At 36.6% G+C, this 19,758-nt stretch overlaps 1 protein-coding gene across 1 annotated transcript in view; it reads left to right on the top strand.

Moving 5' to 3' along the window:
* The window catches only part of ZNF536 (zinc finger protein 536), a 436,257-nt gene extending 428,048 nt beyond the window's left edge, over positions 1-8,209 (top strand). The window contains exon 5 of the mRNA XM_051979757.1: positions 4,576-8,209. Within this exon, the coding sequence (XP_051835717.1) occupies positions 4,576-4,811 (236 nt within the window). The 3' untranslated portion in view covers positions 4,812-8,209. The remainder of the gene's footprint in view (positions 1-4,575) is intronic.
* Positions 8,210-19,758: the final 11,549 nt, after the last annotated feature.

Raw genomic sequence — 19,758 nt, 5'->3', positions numbered from 1 at the left:
ATTTAGGTCTCAGTTATCTGGATAACTTCATATTTCCTTGGTGATACAGTTGTGAGAATAAAATGAGAAAAATTAAAAAAAATTTTGTTTACTGAGGCAATTGGGATTAAGTGACTTGCCCAGGGTCACACAGCTAGGACAAGTTAAGTGTCTGAGGTCTTCCTGACTTCAGGGCTGGAGCTCTATCCACTACATCAACTAGTTTCCTCAGATAAAATTTCTTTGTAAAAATAATTTAATCAGGGCAGCTAATTGGTGCAGTGGATAGACCACCAGCCCTGAAGTCAGGAAGACTTGAATTCAAAATCTGGCTTCAGACACTTAACACCTCTAGCTGTGTGACCCTGGGCAAATCACTTCAGCCCAATTGCTTCAGCCAAAAAAAAAAATTAAATCGAGTCTATGCCTTTAAAAATGTTAAAACTCATCTTAGTTGTTCAAAACCAGGAGATACTGTGGGCTGAGTTTGACACATAGATTATAATTTGCTGACTCCCAGCATAGAAGCTGAATATTGGACTTGAATTTAAAAGTTCTGGATTTCAATTCTGGTTCTATTGTGTATTAACTGTGTGGCTCTAAATCACTTCCCTAATTTAGATACAAGTTTCTTCACCTTTAAAGTAATCAGAATGGAGCTGCAGATCTCTAAAGTCCCTTCTCAAATATTCTAACTTATGTGAGGGCTCTTTATGCCACTGGGACATTAGACATAAAAGTAGAACATTATCTATTATTTTATAGAAAACTCCATAAAAACACAAGACATTTTGACTCAGTAGCAACAAAATACATTGTAAATATATTACCATATATGCCAAACATTTATATACATTTATTTTTATAAACTGCAGATAATCCTAGAGACTAACACATGGATTTCCACAAAATCAATGTCATATTTTTATGGGACTCAGTTTTCTAACTTGTCAAATAGGGAGATTTTATAATAGTCTTTTCTATTTCTACCAATATATGAATCTATATGAGTAATAAGCCTTTGTTTTTGTAATTGTATTTTTGTATTATATTTGTATTAAATGCAACACACTATTTTCATAGTGTATTGTATATTATAAAACAGATGATAATTATAAATGATAATGATAAGCAGAAAAAATTAAATTCTTGAACAACTCTAACAATTCATTATAACCAGGAATTCCAAAGCTTCTTTCCCATAAAATGTCACTGGATTTATCATGCTGGAGTAGTATGAAATGGAAATAGACCATTGTGATACAGTGAGAAAAGCCTTAGATAAGGAAGTGGGATTTGAACCCAGCTGTCCTGACTGTGAATGATTTTTATTGTTTAGATAGTTAAGAAGCCTCATTTTTATTTTCCGTGTATCAAGGAATTGAACTAAAATATTTCGCACAAATCTCAGAATATTTCCTGGGCTATTCTGGTGAGACATGTCCTTCTGTATGTTAAATGATTAAAATCAGAGCCACAGCTCTGACAAATAAAACAAGATGTGTCCTCAAATCAATTTCCTAAAACAAGGGTTCAGAAGGCACACTGTTAGTTTCCTGTTTAAAGAACTTTTTTTTTTCTTAAGTGGACACTAAATTCATTTATTTTATACTGCTAGAGGAGAACAAGTATTGTTAGCAATTCTCTAAATTGAGGTGCTGGGGGGGGAAGCTCTATTTGCTTTCCTTTTGTTACAGCATTTGGGGCAAAACTACTTGACATATCTATTTCACAGGATGTTGTTAGAAAATAATTTTGTAAACTCAAAAAATTGTTATGTAAATATGTTGTTGTGGTTGTTGTTATTGTGATTATGATTAGATACTGAAATGGTTGGTGGGTATAGGAGTGCAAACCACTCCCTTGATCTCTCAATAACTCAGAATTGTGTTATTCTATCTTTTCTTTATGGTATCATAATCATTAAAAGGAATTTGTTCTGTTTTGTTTTTTTGCCTGTATTCTAAAAACTGGCATTAGAAAAACAAAATTTCAAAATTCTTCATCCCAAATTTCTCCATCTACTTTTGTAACTGGGGAATGAAATCATTCTATAACACTTCTTTAGTGCCTACAAGGTAGCTGGGAAAGAGAAATGACTGGAAAGCACCAGAACCTGAGTTGGAATCACAGCCTGATCTAGTTATTTAGCCTTTCTGTAAAATGAAGAACTGGATTAGGTGGCCTCTGACTTCCAGTTCTAGCTCTGTAATCCTTTGTTCTTAGCACTGTAAGAGAGATTAAAAAAAAAAGGGAAGGTTGAAGCTCTCTTGAGGATTTTCCCATCTGATTGAGGAGACAAAGCCCACACTCATGGAGCTATTAAATGATTGTAATCATTTGGGCGATTGGTGATATACTATTTGTCTATCCGAATAGAAGTATTAGAAGACTGCAGAAAAGGAGATCAGGGTAGGATATTATAGGAATAATTGCTCACATTTACAAGTCCCTTAATAATCTTCAGATCTTATGCAACCTTATTGTCATCTGGTCCAGTCTTTTCATTTTACAGAGCAGGAAGCCATTGCCTGGAGGAGTTAAAACACTTGCACCAAATTCCCTTAGTTAAGTGACTGAGCTGGGATTTTGATTCTGGGTCCATTTGGCCTCTTGGTTTGCAAAACACTGTCCTCACAAACTCTGAGAAGTAAGTAGTGCAAAAATGACTCCTTTATCACAGAGGAAGCCACGCAAAGAAGCTCGGACAGATGAAGGTGATTTGCTCAGAGCTAGCATAAGAACCCATGTCTGGACAGATGAAGAAGTTTAACTAATTCTCTCTCTGGCAGACAGAGTTGCCAAAGTTTTCCTGGTAGAAACAGAGCTGCAACTAGAAACTGAAGAATAGATAGAATTCTAATAATTAGCAGCACAGGGAGGTAGCAATAGTACGAACAATGCGGGTACTGAGGGCAATAAAAACAAAACAAAACAAAAATGCCAAACCCTGGAAATCAGAAATATAAGAACCGTCCTGAAAAACACGAAGGCTTATTTTTTCTTCTTTTTAATTACTTAATGTGAAGTAGGTAGATTTCTGGGAAGAAATCTGTGTGTGGAGAAGAAAGTTTTTTCTAATGCTTTGAGTCAAGGCAATGCAGATCTTGGGATGGTGTGGGTATGGAGGTATTGTTGAGACACTGTTCCATTAGGGATCTGATCAGTGTGTTCTGAATTTTGGTATATTAGAGTTTCCATAGCTTAATTTAACGATTAATAAGGCAGAGATGATTATTTATATTAAAGATTGTTGTTAAAGAGTATTACTTCTCTAGGAGTCCCTCCACCCCGGGCACTTAAGCATTTGTTTGCAGAGAAGCTGGGGGTTAGGGGGCCAGGGATCAGAGATATTAAAGTGAAGGCATTAGGAGCTGCTGAGTGGCAAATTAAAGGCAATTCGGTAGAGACAAAATGGCTCTGGCGTTACCATATAAGTTGCTGGGAAAACATGGTTTAATTTCACTGAAAAAAAGATGTTTTACCCACAGTTTTTTCTGGAAAATAGTTCTCATGGAAAGCAAAGGGGGCATGGTTTGCTGTCCCCTAGGAATGTCCAGCCTGGGAATACTGAAAGTGCTCTTAGGATATGAATATGTGCATGTGGGTTGAAGTGGAGAGGGATAGGGTGGAGGGGCAATGTTAGTGTCTGGGCTCACTTAATTTTCTTCCTGAATATTCCTGAGCAAATTAAACCCAGCTAAGGCTATTTGACCTCTGATGCTGCTAGTTGGAGAGACAAAAGCCCATAAACTTCCAGAAACAATGCATCAACTTTCCAGCATGGAAGGAAATGTGATTGCTCCAATATAACTTCCCAAACCAGATGCTATACTAGTTTTTCAATATGGCAAAAATGTGCATGTGTGTCTGTGGTGTGTCTGAACAAAGAAATGAGACCATGGGGATCAGAGCTCTTTCTTCACTTATTCATCTTCTATTCAAAATGTAAGGTTTATGCAAGTCTTAGAGTATTAGACCTCAAGAACTAAATACAACTTGTGTAGTAGGAACTTCTAGAAAATGCACACAGGATTTGGTTGTCTGACCCCTGCTCCCAGATATATATATGTGTGTGTAGACATACACACAAATATACACTGTAATAATTGAAACCGAGTTGGAAGGATATTTTCCATTCGATTCAAAGGTCAGAGACAGATCTCCTTCCCTCCTCCCCACCCCCAATTCCCTGAAACCCTTGGTTAGTACTGCATCTATGTATGATTGTGTCTACATCTTTCTCCAATAAAAAGTTAATGAACAAATATAAAGGAGGCCTAGTTATTAAACTGTTTGGCCTGATGTGGACTGCCATACTGAGTGACTGGTGAGAGTTTTATAGAAAGACCAGGTGATATCTAGTTTTCTCTTCTCTCTAAGCAAATGGATTAAAATCTCTGCCTTAGAAGCTCTCCTTTCAAATTATTGTCTATGTGACTCCTATCTATTTTTGTTCCTCTTTGATTTGCTATAGCTTTTATGAAGTACTTGTTCCTAAATAGTATTTTTAAAAATAATAAGATAATTAAACATGCTTGAGAGAAAAACTTTATGACCCATGACCCTACTAACCAGATTTCTGTTTATCTTCAGGTCACAGGCCTTTCCAGTGCAGATATTGTCCATACAGTGCCTCTCAGAAGGGAAACCTGAAGACCCATGTTCTTTGTGTCCATCGCATGCCTTTTGACAACAGCCAGTATCCCGATCGCAGGTTCAAGCGCTCCAGAGTTGACTCCGAGGCTTCTGGGAATTTAGAGGAACCTGCAGCTGTCAGACCCGGGAGCTCAGCAGAGCTAACGGAGGTGGGCAGCAAGACCCAGGAGTAACAGCTGAACAAGTCTATCTGTATATTGCAATATTATTTTACAGTCTTTAGATAGGCATTTGGTGAGAGAGTTTGCTAACTGCATTCTGAGAAAAATAAAGAGTTGTATACAGTTCTCCCCTTACCCCCAGTAGTGTACAGGATGTTTAAAACATTTAAAATATATCTATATCTATATATATATAAATTTTCCCCAGCCCTTGAAAATGGCTGCTAAACTGTTACCTGGCAACAAATGCTTCCAAACAACGCAGGTGGGATAATAAAGTGATTTCAAAAATGTGAGGAGGTCGTTAGTACTCTAAAAAAAAAAAAAAAAAGAAAGAAAGAAAGAAAGAAAAAGCAGGGGGCACTTCAAACTCTAAAGTGGTCTTTGTCCAAAAATAATGCTCTTAACCGAAAAATGATACCATCTCCATGATTTAGTGTTGCCTCCGAAGATTGAGAGGCTGCGTCTTCATTGTTGAAAACACCTTTATAATATGATACTGGCGGCTGTCATTGGCCCAGCATAGTAATGAGATGGCTTGGTACGCTAGCTACCATGGTGCCAGTCAGACTGGGGCTGTCACTGCAGAGAAAATCAATGGGAGTGGTGTTGTAACTGCACTGGAGGAGAAATCTTAGCCGGCCCCTAACGAGGGTCAGGACTGACTGATATTGGAAAAGATTGTGATATTACATTTTCATTTTTTAAAAATACACAGCCGAATGAATCAATGGTCAGGAAGGATGTTGTGGACACGTGTCCATTGCAGATTTGATGAGTGATTCCTTTTTTCAGCTCAAATGGCAGTATTGAGGGAAATGCTTTTAATCTGGGTCCTTTTATTTTTATTTTTGGATGAAGAAGTAGGTATATACTAAAGAAATCTAGGGGTATATGATATCATTATTGTTTAGCTGAAGAAGTCAGCCTTATCGGTAGAAGGTGCTAGTGAGAAATCAAATTTTATGTTACTAGAGAGGGTTTAATTTTTTTTTTAGGTTTTAATTTTTTTTTTACTTGAATGAAGGATTTTCTAATCCTGGTTAAGTTTTTCATCTGTTAGTTTTTATAAGTGTGACAGACACAGGGCAGGAGTATCTTCTAGAATGGGCTCTTATAAAGCAGCTTGAGCTAAAATATGAATTCCAACAACCTGTGCTTTGTCTCTAATGAAGAAAGTGTTTGAGCTATTATTTTTATTGTGATTTTTTTAATATAAAACAAATGTCTTATGCTTTTTTAAAAAAAAATAAAACAAATGTTCTTTTTTTTCCCCTTCTTTTTTGCCAGTGATGCTAGGTTTTTCCTATTTAGATCCTCCACCTTACGTTCTTCCTTCAACATGGAAGGAGCTTTTGAGGGATGCTATCAAGATGCTTGCAAGAGGTGTAGTGAAAGATTTAGTTTTAAATCTGCTTAAATGGCTTAAAATTTCAGCCTTTAAAGTGTTTCCTTTTACAGACCCAGGTGCTGTGGATTGTGATGGTAGAGAAGTATTAACTTAGTCTAAAACAAAATCAACCAGAACCTAAAAAATAAAAATAAATAAAAAGTCAATATTTCCTTGCAGGCTGGGAGCACAGAATAAAACCCCAGGGCCTTAAAATTTCAGCTCTGCCTAAAGCAGTTTACAAAAATACTAAACTGCAATCAATGTAAATAAAATTCTTAGCGCTATCCTGAGACTGGAAAAAAAAAATCTCAGGCTAATAAGGAATACGGTTTGCATATGCTGTCGAAAGGGTGTCATCCAACTGAAGTTTCAGTTTAAATGAGTTCGCTGTGCAACTTGGACCCATCTGGCATAGAGCAGGCTGCTTTCTTGTTTTTCTAGTATAGTTCTCACTGCCTTACTTAAATCGAGTTGATAAACTTAATGCAACTGTTTCTATGATCCTAGAGAAGGGATTGAAATGTTATTGAAAACTTTCTGACTGTAGTAAGCTTTAGAATTTTAACTGCACTACCGTGTTTGGTGACTGTGTCAGTCGCTTGCTTTCTGTGTGTTTGCGCCCGCCTTCAGTATCTTAGCAAAAAAAAAATTAAAAAAAAATAGAAAATAGAAAAAAAATAAAAGAAATAAAGGAAAAAAAAGAAAAAAAAAGGGGAAAAAAAGAAAAAAATCAGAAAAAAAGAGAGCCACATTCCATCTCCTGTACCAAGGAGATCCTTCGGTATTCTTTGTGTCTTCTGAACAGTTTCAGATGCGACAGGCAATAATTCTGTTTGTGACATTGGGAAACATCTCCCCTTCTTTGTGACGTGTGTGTTGACTCCATTTGGTCCAGTGCTACTGTCCCTTCTTCCCCCTCTGACATGGGCCTTTTTTCCAGAACATTTGTAACTTGTAAAACACACAAGTGACAGCGGCAGTGATGCATTGTCAGTTTCTGAATATCATCAGCTTCTCATATCTAAACATGTCAAGTTTTTCTCTGTAACTTCTGTAGTCTGTGGTACTGGTCATAATACTGTCTACATTCCTACACAAAGAAAAAATAAAAAAAAATTTCTCTCTTGGAGGAAATCTGAGATCAATAGAGTAGAGGATTGTGTTGCTATGCTTGTAACAAGTAGAAAACTTTGTATTTAAAGTTTATTCTTGGTCATTATTTATTATTATAATACATCAGTTGACAGAACTTTATTCTGGTATAGAAAGTATTAAAAGTTGTTTTGTTTTTTTTTCAGCAATGACTGTTTTCTTTCTCCTGTTAGAATAAAATGTCTCTGAAGCAGTAAAGTCTTATCCAGTGTTTTACGCAATAAAACCTCTACCTCTGGAAGAAAAAAAAAAAAAGCAAACAAAACCTTTTCCTATTTGTGTCTCTTTATTAGGAACTGTTTAAAAAAGGAACTGTTAACCCACTTGTGAAGCTTTGTCAGATTTTCTTCAATGTTGATGTTTGTCTATCTAGCACTAGGTGAACATCTTGTATATATACTTGTGGTATGGGTGCTGGAATAGGATATTTCCCAGCTCAATTTTATGTTACACAACTGTATACAGTATAAACATCCATTTGTTGTCCAGTCATTTCAGTCGAGTCCAACTCTCTTCATGATTCCGGTTTGGGATTTTCCTGGCAAAGATACTGCAGAGGTTTGCCATACCTTCTCCTTCTCTAGTTCATTTTCTAGATGAGAAGACAGTTAAGTGATTTTTCCAGGCTCACACAGTTTGTAATTGGTTGAGGCTGGATTTGAACTCCGGAAGAGGAGATTTTCTGACTCCAGGCCTGACACTTTATCTACTGTACCACCTAGCTGTGCAATAGAGAATGAATAGAGAGAATGGGAGCTGATTAAGATTACCAAAGGGAAGAATAGAGAGGGAGAAGATCCAGGACAGACTCTAGGGGAATAGCCCCAGAGAGTCACATAGCTATTAAGAATCTGAGTCCAAAGTTGAACTCAGACTTCCTGACTCCAAGCAGAGCATCCTATATGCTGTGCCACCTGGTTGCCCATAAATCTATAGCCCATATATTATTGGACTTAGTTAAAATTAAAACTTATAAAAGTTTTTAAAAAAATTAAAAGCAAGATTTGTTTTCAGCATGTATTGGTACTAAGTTTCTATAGGGATAATTACATATATATCCAGAACATCTGAATTTGCTGAGAAAACTATCCTCACATGAATTTTGAAGTATGTACGCATAAAGTCATGTCTTCATATAATAAATGGGTTTTTGTAGAGTGTATATATACATATATATATACATATAGTTATTATTCTTGTTGATATGTATGTATATATTTGTATATGTGGCAGTAGAATTCTCTGGGGTTGTGCATGCAGGCTTTTGTCCAGGTGTCCAGAAAGAAAGCCATTCATTTCCATTTTTTAAAAAATCAAAATATTTCTCTCTATTCTACCTTTAGTCTTCCTGCATGGAGGTGAAGGTGGGGAGTAAGGTGCTGAGCAATTACTTTTATTGAAGGGTAAGGGGAACTTAAAAGGAAATTGAAGCATGACCATTTGTGAAATTGAAACAGAACTTTCTTTGCTTGAAGTAAAGACACCAGACTTCCATTTGTTCTCATTCCATTTCATTTCTTGAATTAACATAGGACCATAGGTTCATAGATGGTGATTGTGGTATGGAACTGGTTGAGATAGTAGATGTACTGAGCATATAGAAGGCTCTATATAAATGCTAATTCCCTCTTCTACCCCACACCCCAAATGCAGTAATAATAATAATAACAACAACACTGGGGTCCATCCAAGGTGAATCCATATTTAACACATTTGCCACTATTAGTGAGGCTGAGAGGAGTGGTAGAATAGGAGGGATGAGCATTTAGATACTCTTGTATCACCTTGCACAAATCAGTCCTTAGCTAAGGTTCAGTTTCTTTACCTATATATTTCAAATCTATGATTTTATAATCTTGAATAATATTTATGCCAAGGAGAGGAAGATTCATGGAGTAGCTAGCATTAATTAGGCTGCCCCAAAGCATTTTGGATGAGACCATCTGTGCGGCATTTCTAAGTCCTTTCTCTGCTTCAGGGTCCCTTAGAAACCAAATCATGATAATCTGGGAGTTGATTAAATACAACATGGATGTCATGTGATATCCAGATCTAGATTTGGAACGAGGGAAACAAAGATAATTAAGGACCTACTATAAGTCAGTGTATTCTTGGGCAAATCACTAAATCCTGTTTGCCTCAGTTTCCTCGTCTGTACAATGGGCTGGAGAAGGAGACAGTAAATCCCTCCATTGTCTTTACCAAGAAAACGCCAGATGGAGTCATGAAGATTCAAACATGACCAAAATGTCTGAATGACAATAAAAACAAGAATGTGCCAGGAATTGGGCTAATAACTTCACAAATGTTATCTCGTTTGAGCTTCACAACAATCCTGGGAGGGAGGTGCTATTTTTATTATTCCTGTTTTACAGCTGAGGAAACTCAGGCAACATGCCCTGCGTCACCCAGCTAGTGATTATCTTATGCTGACTTTTAACTCAGCTTTTTGACTCCAGGACGAGTTAGTCCAGTGCCCTCATTTTTCAGATCAGGAAACTGATCCACAGTTAAGTGATTTGACCAGGTTAGTCATACAGGTTATCGGCGTTAGTCAGTAGATGTTCTACCCAGAGCTATATATATTCTTGCCACTAAACCATGTGGAAAGTGTCTCCTTGTCCCTTTGTTGTATTTCATTTCCTTTTTCGTCCTTTCTCCTTTATTTTTTCTTCCGATACCTGGACAGTACCCACGCTTACCAGAAGGTGTACTGGAAGGCAGAAAGTAGACCTTGAGTTAAATCAATTGGTATGCACACATGTATATAAATATTTGAGAAGTGAATGAAATCCCACAGAAAAGCTCAAATCTTTCTTTCATCAATTTTCTACATTTTCCTTGTTTTTATTGTTCTTACAATCATGGGAAATGAAAAGTCAATCAAAGTGTCCAAAGTAACCTGTCAACATTTTAAAAATATCATCTGGTATGGGCACAATTTTTTTTTTTTTTTTACCAACTCTGAATATTTTTTCTCTTTCTCAAAAGAAATAGAACAATGAATGTCCTGAATACAGGTCCAAGGCCACGTGGTCATCTCTTATGGTGATCTTCTTCAGGAAGGAGGACATATCTGATTGAATTCAATACTTTTGCCTCCTGAGAAAATTCTTTCCTGGGGATCAAACCTGACCCTAATCATCTTTCTGAGGCCTTCAGATTCAAACTGAGAGTACCTAAGACAAGAGGCTAACTGCTGATACTCAGCCTTCTGATAGTTTTTTGTTGAAACTTTTATAAGGACTATAATCTCACTGTCTCTTGTAATTTGGGATTTGAGTATTTCCCTTCTCTGTTTAACATCTGTATCATTATAGTATATTATTAAAAAAAAAAAAAACTTACCTGGTGCATTGTAAGCAAGATCTTAGGGAAATTATTGTTCAGTGGTATGCTTTTCATTTCAGGATACTCAATCTGGTCCTGTTCCACAAAAGGGGAGGGATGTTTCTGTGGGGAAGGCTGCCAAGAAAGGAAGAAAAAAATATGGGGCAGTGTAGTGTCATGCAATATTAAATGTAGCACAGCTGAACATTCTAAGGGATTATTAGCTAAAGTTCTCTATCTCTTCACCTGTTGGTTTTAGAAGAAGAGGGAAGAGAAAAAGAGGGAAGAGAAAGAGACAATGAAAGAGAGAGAGAGAGGGAGAGAGAGAGAGAGAGAGAGAGAGAGAGAGAGAGAGAGAGAGAGAGAGAGAGAGAGAGAGAGAGAGAGAGAGAGAGTAAATGGAGAAGGGATTCTTGGTGAACAGGGAAATCATAGGAAAAGAGGAACGAGAAAATTTAAATGATCCCAGACTGAACTGTTTTGCTGTTAATACAGAAATACAGTGCAAGACACATTTAATGGGCCCTATTTTTTATTATACTATGCTGAATAATTAAGTTTGAGGCTAAGTGTCACATAGATTTATCTTTTAATTAAAAAAGCATGGTTCACGCATATTTGAGTGGTAGTCCAAATAAATGCAATATAGAAATTTATGTTTGTTTATCTAGGTGTTAATTACCTAGAGATTGTTCTGGATTACTTCTTTTTATAAAGTGTCATAGGCTCGTGTCAGAAGTAATAAAGCTTACCCGTGGAACCTTATCAATTTGCTAACTATAATGCTAGTCTGACCTGAAGAAGGGGGAGGGGGCGGGGGAAAACTTTGGAAAATGTTGCGCATGTAGGCGCCCCATTCCACATATAAGAAAAATACACACCAAATAAAGCAATCATTTTAGAAAATATTCCCCGTACATAAAAGTGCAAATATATCTTCTGTATTTTACAGCCTCTCACCCGAAGCTATTTATATAACACGTGATTATTTATGCATCCCAGCTCTGCAAGTTGCCCATGGAAAGGCAAGGGAAAATGCCCAGATCAATTGGTTTACTTGGTGGCGTGGAATGTCCCCGATGTGTGCAGAGAAAATTTCCAAAGGCAAATGTGCCCAAAGCAAAAAAGTTCTGGGGGGTGGGGAGAGAAGGGGATCTCCTTTCCAGATTTCTATCTCACACTGAAACCAGCCTCAGAAGAAAGAATCCAGCTGAAGTTTAAAATATGATATCAGACTGTCCAAAGATGCCAACCAAGCAAGTATACTCAAGGGGACCATTTTGGCTGGTTCATCTTTTTATTGGGAGGGGGGTGTCTGTATGTGTTTTTTTTTCTCAGTTTATGAACTGAATTTCTATTACTCTATAAAGAGAAGATGTGAAAGAAATCAAAAACTATGTCACAAGGATGTAATTTATTTTCCAAGGGATGGAAAAGACACCAATTTTTAAAAAAAACTATGTATGTCTGTATATATAATATATGTATATATATATATATATACAGATACATACATATACATATACCAGTCAAAAACAATATATTACATATATATGTACATGAGAGATTATATGTGTACTTTTAAATCAGTATTTTAAAAAAATGCTTCCTGACCCTGTTTTTTGCCTGCCCCTCTAATGTTAAGCTCTATTCCACATCAACAAAACTCTATCAGGGCACAGGGCTCATGTCTCATCTTCGTACTTCTTCATTAATTATTTTCACAAGAGGATAATTTTTTCTTTCAGATATCTTTGAAAACAACGTAAGAGGGAGAAATATGCTTTGAGAGTCTATATGTCCTTAAGTCTTTATACTAGGAAATCAAGGGGAAAAAAAAAGTTACAGTTTGTTCATTCATTTGCCAACCAATTAAGCGACACCTTCCAAAGTAGAGAACTGAGCTTGGGCCTGGAAAAAAGATGGAAGTTATTAATATAGGTACTGTGCCTGCCTTCATGAAAGTTCTAGTCTAGCAGAGCTGGATAAGAAACATGATTTTGATATCACATGTCTACATAACTACAGGCTAATGATAAATTCAATTCTATTTATAATTGCACATGTTTAACTTATATCAGATTGCTTCCTGTCTAAGGGATGGGGTGGGGAAGGGAGGAAGGAAAATTTGGATCACAAGGTTTTGCAAGGGTAGATGTTGAAAATTGTCTTTTCATGTATTTGAAAAAATAAAAAGCTATTACAAATTCCATTCACAGTGATCATGTGTAGGCATGAATACATGCATGAATAATCACACACATATCTTTACATAATATAACACACAGGTCCATGCAATCTAATTTTTTCATACATGTTTACACAGGCACACATATATGATTATATGCATACGAGTATACAGTGTTTACATATATGTGATACATACATGTATACACATCAGAAAGAGAAGAACACAGAAGATGAAAGGTTTTTAAAAAGTCAGAGGAAGATCTCAAAGGTATGGCTTCATCTATGAATTCTCCTCAAAGTGGTGATTTTAACATAGTCTCTGGTGACTTCATTGTCCTCATAAAGTCCCCCAGAAGGAGATTTCCCTGTGCTTTGAATCCTATGTGAAATGGGATAAGGAGGGAGAGGGATAAAGAAATGAGACAGGCTTATGCATAGGAAACCTGATAAAGAGAAAAAACAAACAAACAAAATAAAATAAAAAAAAAATTATTCTTTCTTCTGTTTGGATCCCAAAGAATTCTCTTAGTTCTTTTGTTAAAAATGCATCTTTCTCTTAAATAAAAGGGCATAAAGACAAGAGGTACGCTACAGGCATCGATATAATTATGTGCATCTAAAACTAATGGATTTTCAAGAGGGAGTTAAAGGCGCCTCTAAAGGAGGCCTGCCTTGCTGAGAGATCTTTGCCTCCTGTTCAGGTTATCCTATTGCTGTCCTTTGTTTTGCTACTTAACACTGATTTCTAGGCGTTATTTATTATTCTTGGGGAAATGTGCTATTTGTTTTGTCCTCTGAGAAAGTTCATTCCTTGGTGGGTGAGATGAGGGATAATAGAGAAAAGTGTCAGAATTAGCCACACCAGGAAAAATGCCTTTCAGACTAAAATCTTCCAAACACTTCAGTCATCTTGCATTTGTTTTCACTAAAAAAAGCCAAAAAAAAAAAATCATGAATTATGGTAGCTTTAGAGTTTCCTCTGTGAAGTCCCCCCACCTTGGAATGAGCCACAAACTCCATGAATGTAAATGAGGACAGATGACCTATCTTTGAATCATTACAGGGTTAAATGCCAATAATCCAAACAATGGAAATATGCATCAATTCCAGAAGAAAACAACGTTAGGAAATTAAACCATAGTAGTCTCCTTTCACAACAGAAGGGAGAAAGAGAAAGTAATTTGTTCTCTTCATTTTCCTACAATCAGCCCACAAAGTGTTAATTATATTTAAGATATGAGTCCAAATCACATTTGCCTCTTCCATGTGGAAAAAAAAAATGCTGAAAGAATTGAATTAGAACTGCCTCTGACACAACTAGATGCAAAATTTGGGGCAAGTCACTGAGCCTCAGTTTTCTCATCTATAAAATGGAGCTAATAATACTTGTAGCATCTGCATCACAAAGTTGTAAAGAAAAAAAAAGGAATTCTACTTTGTTGACTGATAAACAAGTCTATATGTGTCAGCAATTATTATTGCTGTATCCATTTGATAAGTACATGGGAATATTTTACTTTCTAACCTCAGACTCAGAACCTCTGGTTTCCATTCCACCACCCCCCACCCCCCGCCCCGAGGCAATTGGGATTAAGTGACTTGCTCAGAGTCACACAGCTGGAAGCCTTAAGTGTCTGAGGTCAAATTTGAACTCAGGTCCTCCTGACTTCAGGGCTGGTGCCCTATCCACTGCACCACCTAGCTGCCCCATGGCTTCCTTTTAAAATTCCCTCCCACACACAATTTTTTAACATTTAAAAAAGATGAGTTCTATATTTTCTTCTTTCTTTTCTCTCCTCTCTACTCCCTGAGACAGTGAGCAATCTAATATAGGTTATACATCTGCAATCACGTAATATAGTTACATATCCCTGGCTTCCTTTAAGAATCCTCTCAAGAATTCTGAAGAAAGTCTCCTCTAGTTTTCCCAGCTGGTAGTGTCTTCAGCACCAAGGTTTTGCTAATGTTGTTGAGTTGTTTTTCAGTCATATCTGACACTTTGTGGCCCCATTTTAGGGTTTTCTTAGCAAAGATACTGGAGTAGTTTGTCATTTCCTTCTCCAACTCATTTTACTGGATAATGATAACTGAGGCAAAGAGAATTAAATGATGGAATTACCTGGGTCAGAGACCTAGAAAGTATCTAAGTCTGGATTTGAACTCAGAACAATGAGTCTTCCTGATTCCTGGACCTGCATTCTAACTGCTATGCCACCTAGCTACTCCTCTGATAATAGTTTCCATCTAATCTGTCTCTATATGACCTAAGTTACATTTTTGCTCTCTTCTGAGTAGAATGTAAGTTTCTTGGGGATAGGGACTATTTTTGCTTTATCTTTGTATCCTCTGTGCTTATCAGAACACCTGATACATTGTAGGCACGCCATAAATTCTTGTTGATTGATTGATAGAGAAAGTTATAGATTTCAAACCAAAGGGACCTTACAGGTCATCCTGTTCATTCCTCTCAGCTACTGTTATTCAATGTGTTAATATTCATTCAGAAACTGGAGCCCAAAGAGGATATGACTTGTCCATTTTGGTCAATCAGTCAAGAAAGATTTGCTGAACACCTTCCTCTTGTCTGTCGTTATGTTAGGTACTGTGGAGGATATAAGATGAGGAACAATTTTTTGCTACTGAGTTTGGTTTTAAGCCATCAAAAGAATCACAGCACTTAACTTCTGTTTGCCTCAGTTTCCTCAATTGTAAAATGGAAATAATAGCACCTACCTTCCAGGGTTTTGTGGAAATCAAATTATTGAGGGCTGAGGATACCGCAGCAGCAATGGGGGTCCCCAGGTCGGTCTCACAGGTTTTGTGGAAGAATAAACAGTCCCAATCTGTAAACTAGGTTTTTGGCAAAAATGGATTTACTTCACTGAGAAACTTTTTACCTCAGTGGCTTACTTCCTGACCAGGAAGATAGTGAAGTTTGGGGTACAGAATCTTGTTTTTTATTTAGCCTTCTGGTTTGGGCCTAGGGAGCAATTAGAAACTAATTTCCAGATCAATAAGGATGGTGATTGTTTCCCAGATCAAAGTGATTCCTAGATCATTTGGAGTTGGTAATTTCCTGTTGGAACCAGGTAATTTTCCCAGAGATAGGAGGGATTGAGATTTAGAATTTTTCCAACCTAGACTCACACCCCAAAATATCAGGGGGACACAGTTCTACTACATCAAAATGAGATAAACTTGTGCTAAATACTTTTTTCCTCCATCCATCAGAACCTTTCAGATATTAGAAGACAAAGATAATTTTCTTTGTTTTGTCTCCAGGCTAAATATCTCCATCAATGTTATTCATTTCCAGTTGTTTTTATTTTTTGCATAGTTCTTAAATTTTGGGGCCCAGAGTTGACCATAACACTCTAAAATGATCAGTACATGACACTGTCATCTTTCTATTCCAAAAAGTTAGTTCTCTCTTAATATACTCTAAGATCTCATTATTTTCCCTCCCCAGTTCTATATTATATTGCTGTTTCATATTGAGTCTATGGTTCACTAACCCTTCCCCCTGATTTTCATACAATTTATTATCTAATTATACCTCACTTTACAAATATGTATATATACATATATAAATATTCCAGGTTAAGCCTATATTTACTCTTCTTAAATTTGATCTCATTAGATTCCACTTAATACTCCAACATGTCAGTGGATCTGATCCTTGTCATTCATTGTGTGAATTATAATTTCCAAAGGAATTGGAGATATTATAAGCAGGAGATTGTTGGAACTGCCTAGGGGTTCAGAGAAGGAAGAGATGAGGGTAGGACAGAGTAATCATAGAAGACTTTTTGCAGGAGGTAGGGAAAAAACTTGATTTTGAGAAAACTTTGCAAGTCCAGGAAAGAAAACAGATTACTGACAGAGACTTCCATCCCATCAAAAAAAAAAAAAAAGTGCCATGAATTAGGACTTAAAACAAAGAGAAATGCTATTTAGAATCAAACACACTAAACTTTAGGGCCATAGGTATCAAATCAAGGGGCCAAGAATTTATGAAGGCAAAGCCCATAAAGAGATCAAACAGAATTTCAAGTTAACTCAACTAATCTGCTTAAATTCTGAAAAGGCAGCCATGCAATAGAAATGGAGTGATACAACTTGATCCCAATTTCAGACTTCTCAGAAAATGTGTGTTAGTTAATTCTTTAGTCAATAAGTAGATATTTGTATTTGAGGAAACTCATGAAAGGTGACAGTTAAATGCCTCTGGACCCTGGCATTTCCCTAGAATGGGTGGCCCAAAGATCTTAGGACGATCCAAGTGACCTGGGCTTCTGAATAGGATACTCCTTCTTCCAAGAAGACTGATCAGTGATAGAAAAGGGCAGCTTAGTGAGGACAGGCCAAAGCCACACCCTCCCACCTCTCCTCACAGCAGCCATCCCACCTTCTACTAGTCTTGTTCTTCAGCCCTCCTAACCCTCCTCAGATTCGTGTCCATGACCTTGAGGTCATCACCTTCTCTTAATGACTTTTCATTTCCCAGTTTGCTGACTGGGGTGATTTTCGGTGAGGTCCACATAAATATTTCAAAAATAATTCATGATGCAGAGGAATGCTTTTAGAATAGATGATGCCATGACGAGTTAAGCACTTTATAGGACTGAGCGTAAATTATTTTAATGCATGTAATAGATTCACCCAGAGAGACACTAGCCTTTTGAGGTCATGGCTCTGTACCATAGGCTAGGCAGGGTTGGAGCAGGTGGTTTAGAGGCTGGTTGGCTGCTGTGGGAATCATGTCCCTTTCCAAAGACCCTCAGCACTTAGATTCTTGATAACTTGAAGAAAGAAATGGAAATAATTCCACATATGGTCCAGCAGACACCAAGTGGGGTCCTGGCTGAAAATGAATATTGTACGTAGAACATTTGTTAGAAATGACTATTTCTAATCCAATATATTCTCTTGCCCTAATTACCTTCTCCTGAGGGCTGTGGAGTTTGTTATGGCTGTCCAGCCCTCAGCCTATTTGTTTTTTTTCCACTCAACTCTTTTCCAGTATCATCCTGCAGAAAATACACACACATATACACATGCATACATGCAACAAACACATCTTGATAAAAACAGAACTGAAATTCCAGTTTGGGGAATTTTTTGTGCAAAAAGTAATGTATTTCAGCAAATATGAGATAAGCTATCTATTAGACAGATATCTAACTTATGACCAATTCCTTTTGAAAGATCCCTTCCTCCAGTATTCTGTAATCTTAGAATCATAAGAAACTATCTTAAATACACTTGAATCTTCTTTGCATTGTGTCTCATATTATTTTCACCACCAGCAGTGGGTTTGCCTCCTAATAACACACTGATTTAGCATAGTTGTTTTTGTCTATAGGAATTTTTTGTTTCCAAGTTAGAAAAAAAAATCACTTGTAAATCTGTCTATTTAGTTTTCATCAGATATCCTATTGATAAGATCTCCATTGCTTTAAAAAAATTTAATTTAAACTTTGGGGTTACAAATTTCTTTCTCTCTCTACCCTCCCCACTCCCTGAGATGGTGAGCTATCTGATTGTTATATATGTGCAATTATACGAAACATTTACATATTATTCATTTGTATAAAAAGACGAATAAAATGTCTTGTATTTAAGCAATATCAGTTGTTTTTCTGGAGCCATATACTATGCTTCAAAATTAGTCTTTCATTCACAGTTCTTTATTGAACAATATTGCTATTACTGTGTATATCAATCTTTTGATTCTGTTCACTTCACTTTGCAACAATTCATGTAAGTCTTTCCAGGTTTTTCTGAAATCATCCTGCTTGTCATTTCTTGTAGCACAATAGTATTCTATTATGATTTATATCTTAGCTTGTTTAACCATTCCCCATTTGATGGGCATTCCTTTAATTTCTGATTCGTAGTCATCATTTTGTGCTGCCCTTTCCCCAAGAAAGGCATGATATATAGCAATAGTATAGGAATAAGGGACTAAAGATATTTGTCTTCAATAAATCAATTTATAAGTATCTAATAAATGCCAACATTGTCCCAGACATTGTGCTAAAGCTAGAGAAACAAAGACAAAGGGGAAATGGTCCTCGTCCACAAACACCTTAAAGTTCAACAAATGGAAACATGTATAGACATAAGCAGAGTTTATACAAAATCAGTATAACTGGGTTCAAATACAGAATGTCAATTTCTTGTCTGTGTTATCTTGGACAATTCATCTAATCTCTCTGGGTCTCACTTTCTTTTCTGCAAAAAGACATTAAACTAATGATTTTTGAGATCCTTCAAGTATTCAAATAGACCTGTGTTTTCATTACTTAAGGAGTTTCCTTCTTTGATGAAGGAAGTAATTCCTCCATATCTGCCAGTCCAACCTACTTTCTTCTATACTTTCCCCAAAGTTCTTTACAAGGAATTCCAACCAACATACTCTGGAAAGCCAACAAATGCTTTCCTCCCTCCGTCTCTCTCTCCTTTTTTCCTTCCTTTCCTCCTTCTTTCCTTCCTCCTTCCTTTCTTCTCTCCCTCCCTTCCTCCCTCCCTTCCTGTTTTGTTTGAACCTATTTTGTTTGCATGTTGTTTCCCCTATTAGCTTATGGGTGCCTTGAGACTAAGCACTCTTTTTTTTTTTTTAAAGCTTATTTAGTTTTTGTCTTTCCACATATCCTTGATGCTTAATATAATGCCTTATACATAGGAGGCCCTCAATAGATGCCAGTGAACTCAGGATATCAGTCAATCATAGGCATTTGTTTAATGTTTATTATGTGCCAGACAGTGTGCTAAACAATGGAGCACAAAGGAAGGAAAAAACATGGATCCTGTCATCAAAGTACTAACCTTTTAAAGAGGGAAGACAACATACAAAAATGTGTACATACAAGATCTATCTATAGATATATG

This window comes from Antechinus flavipes, chromosome 2 (genome assembly GCF_016432865.1).
Source record: "Antechinus flavipes isolate AdamAnt ecotype Samford, QLD, Australia chromosome 2, AdamAnt_v2, whole genome shotgun sequence".
In the NCBI taxonomy this organism is placed as follows: domain Eukaryota; kingdom Metazoa; phylum Chordata; class Mammalia; order Dasyuromorphia; family Dasyuridae; genus Antechinus; species Antechinus flavipes.
This window is presented reverse-complemented; position numbering and strand designations above follow the sequence as displayed.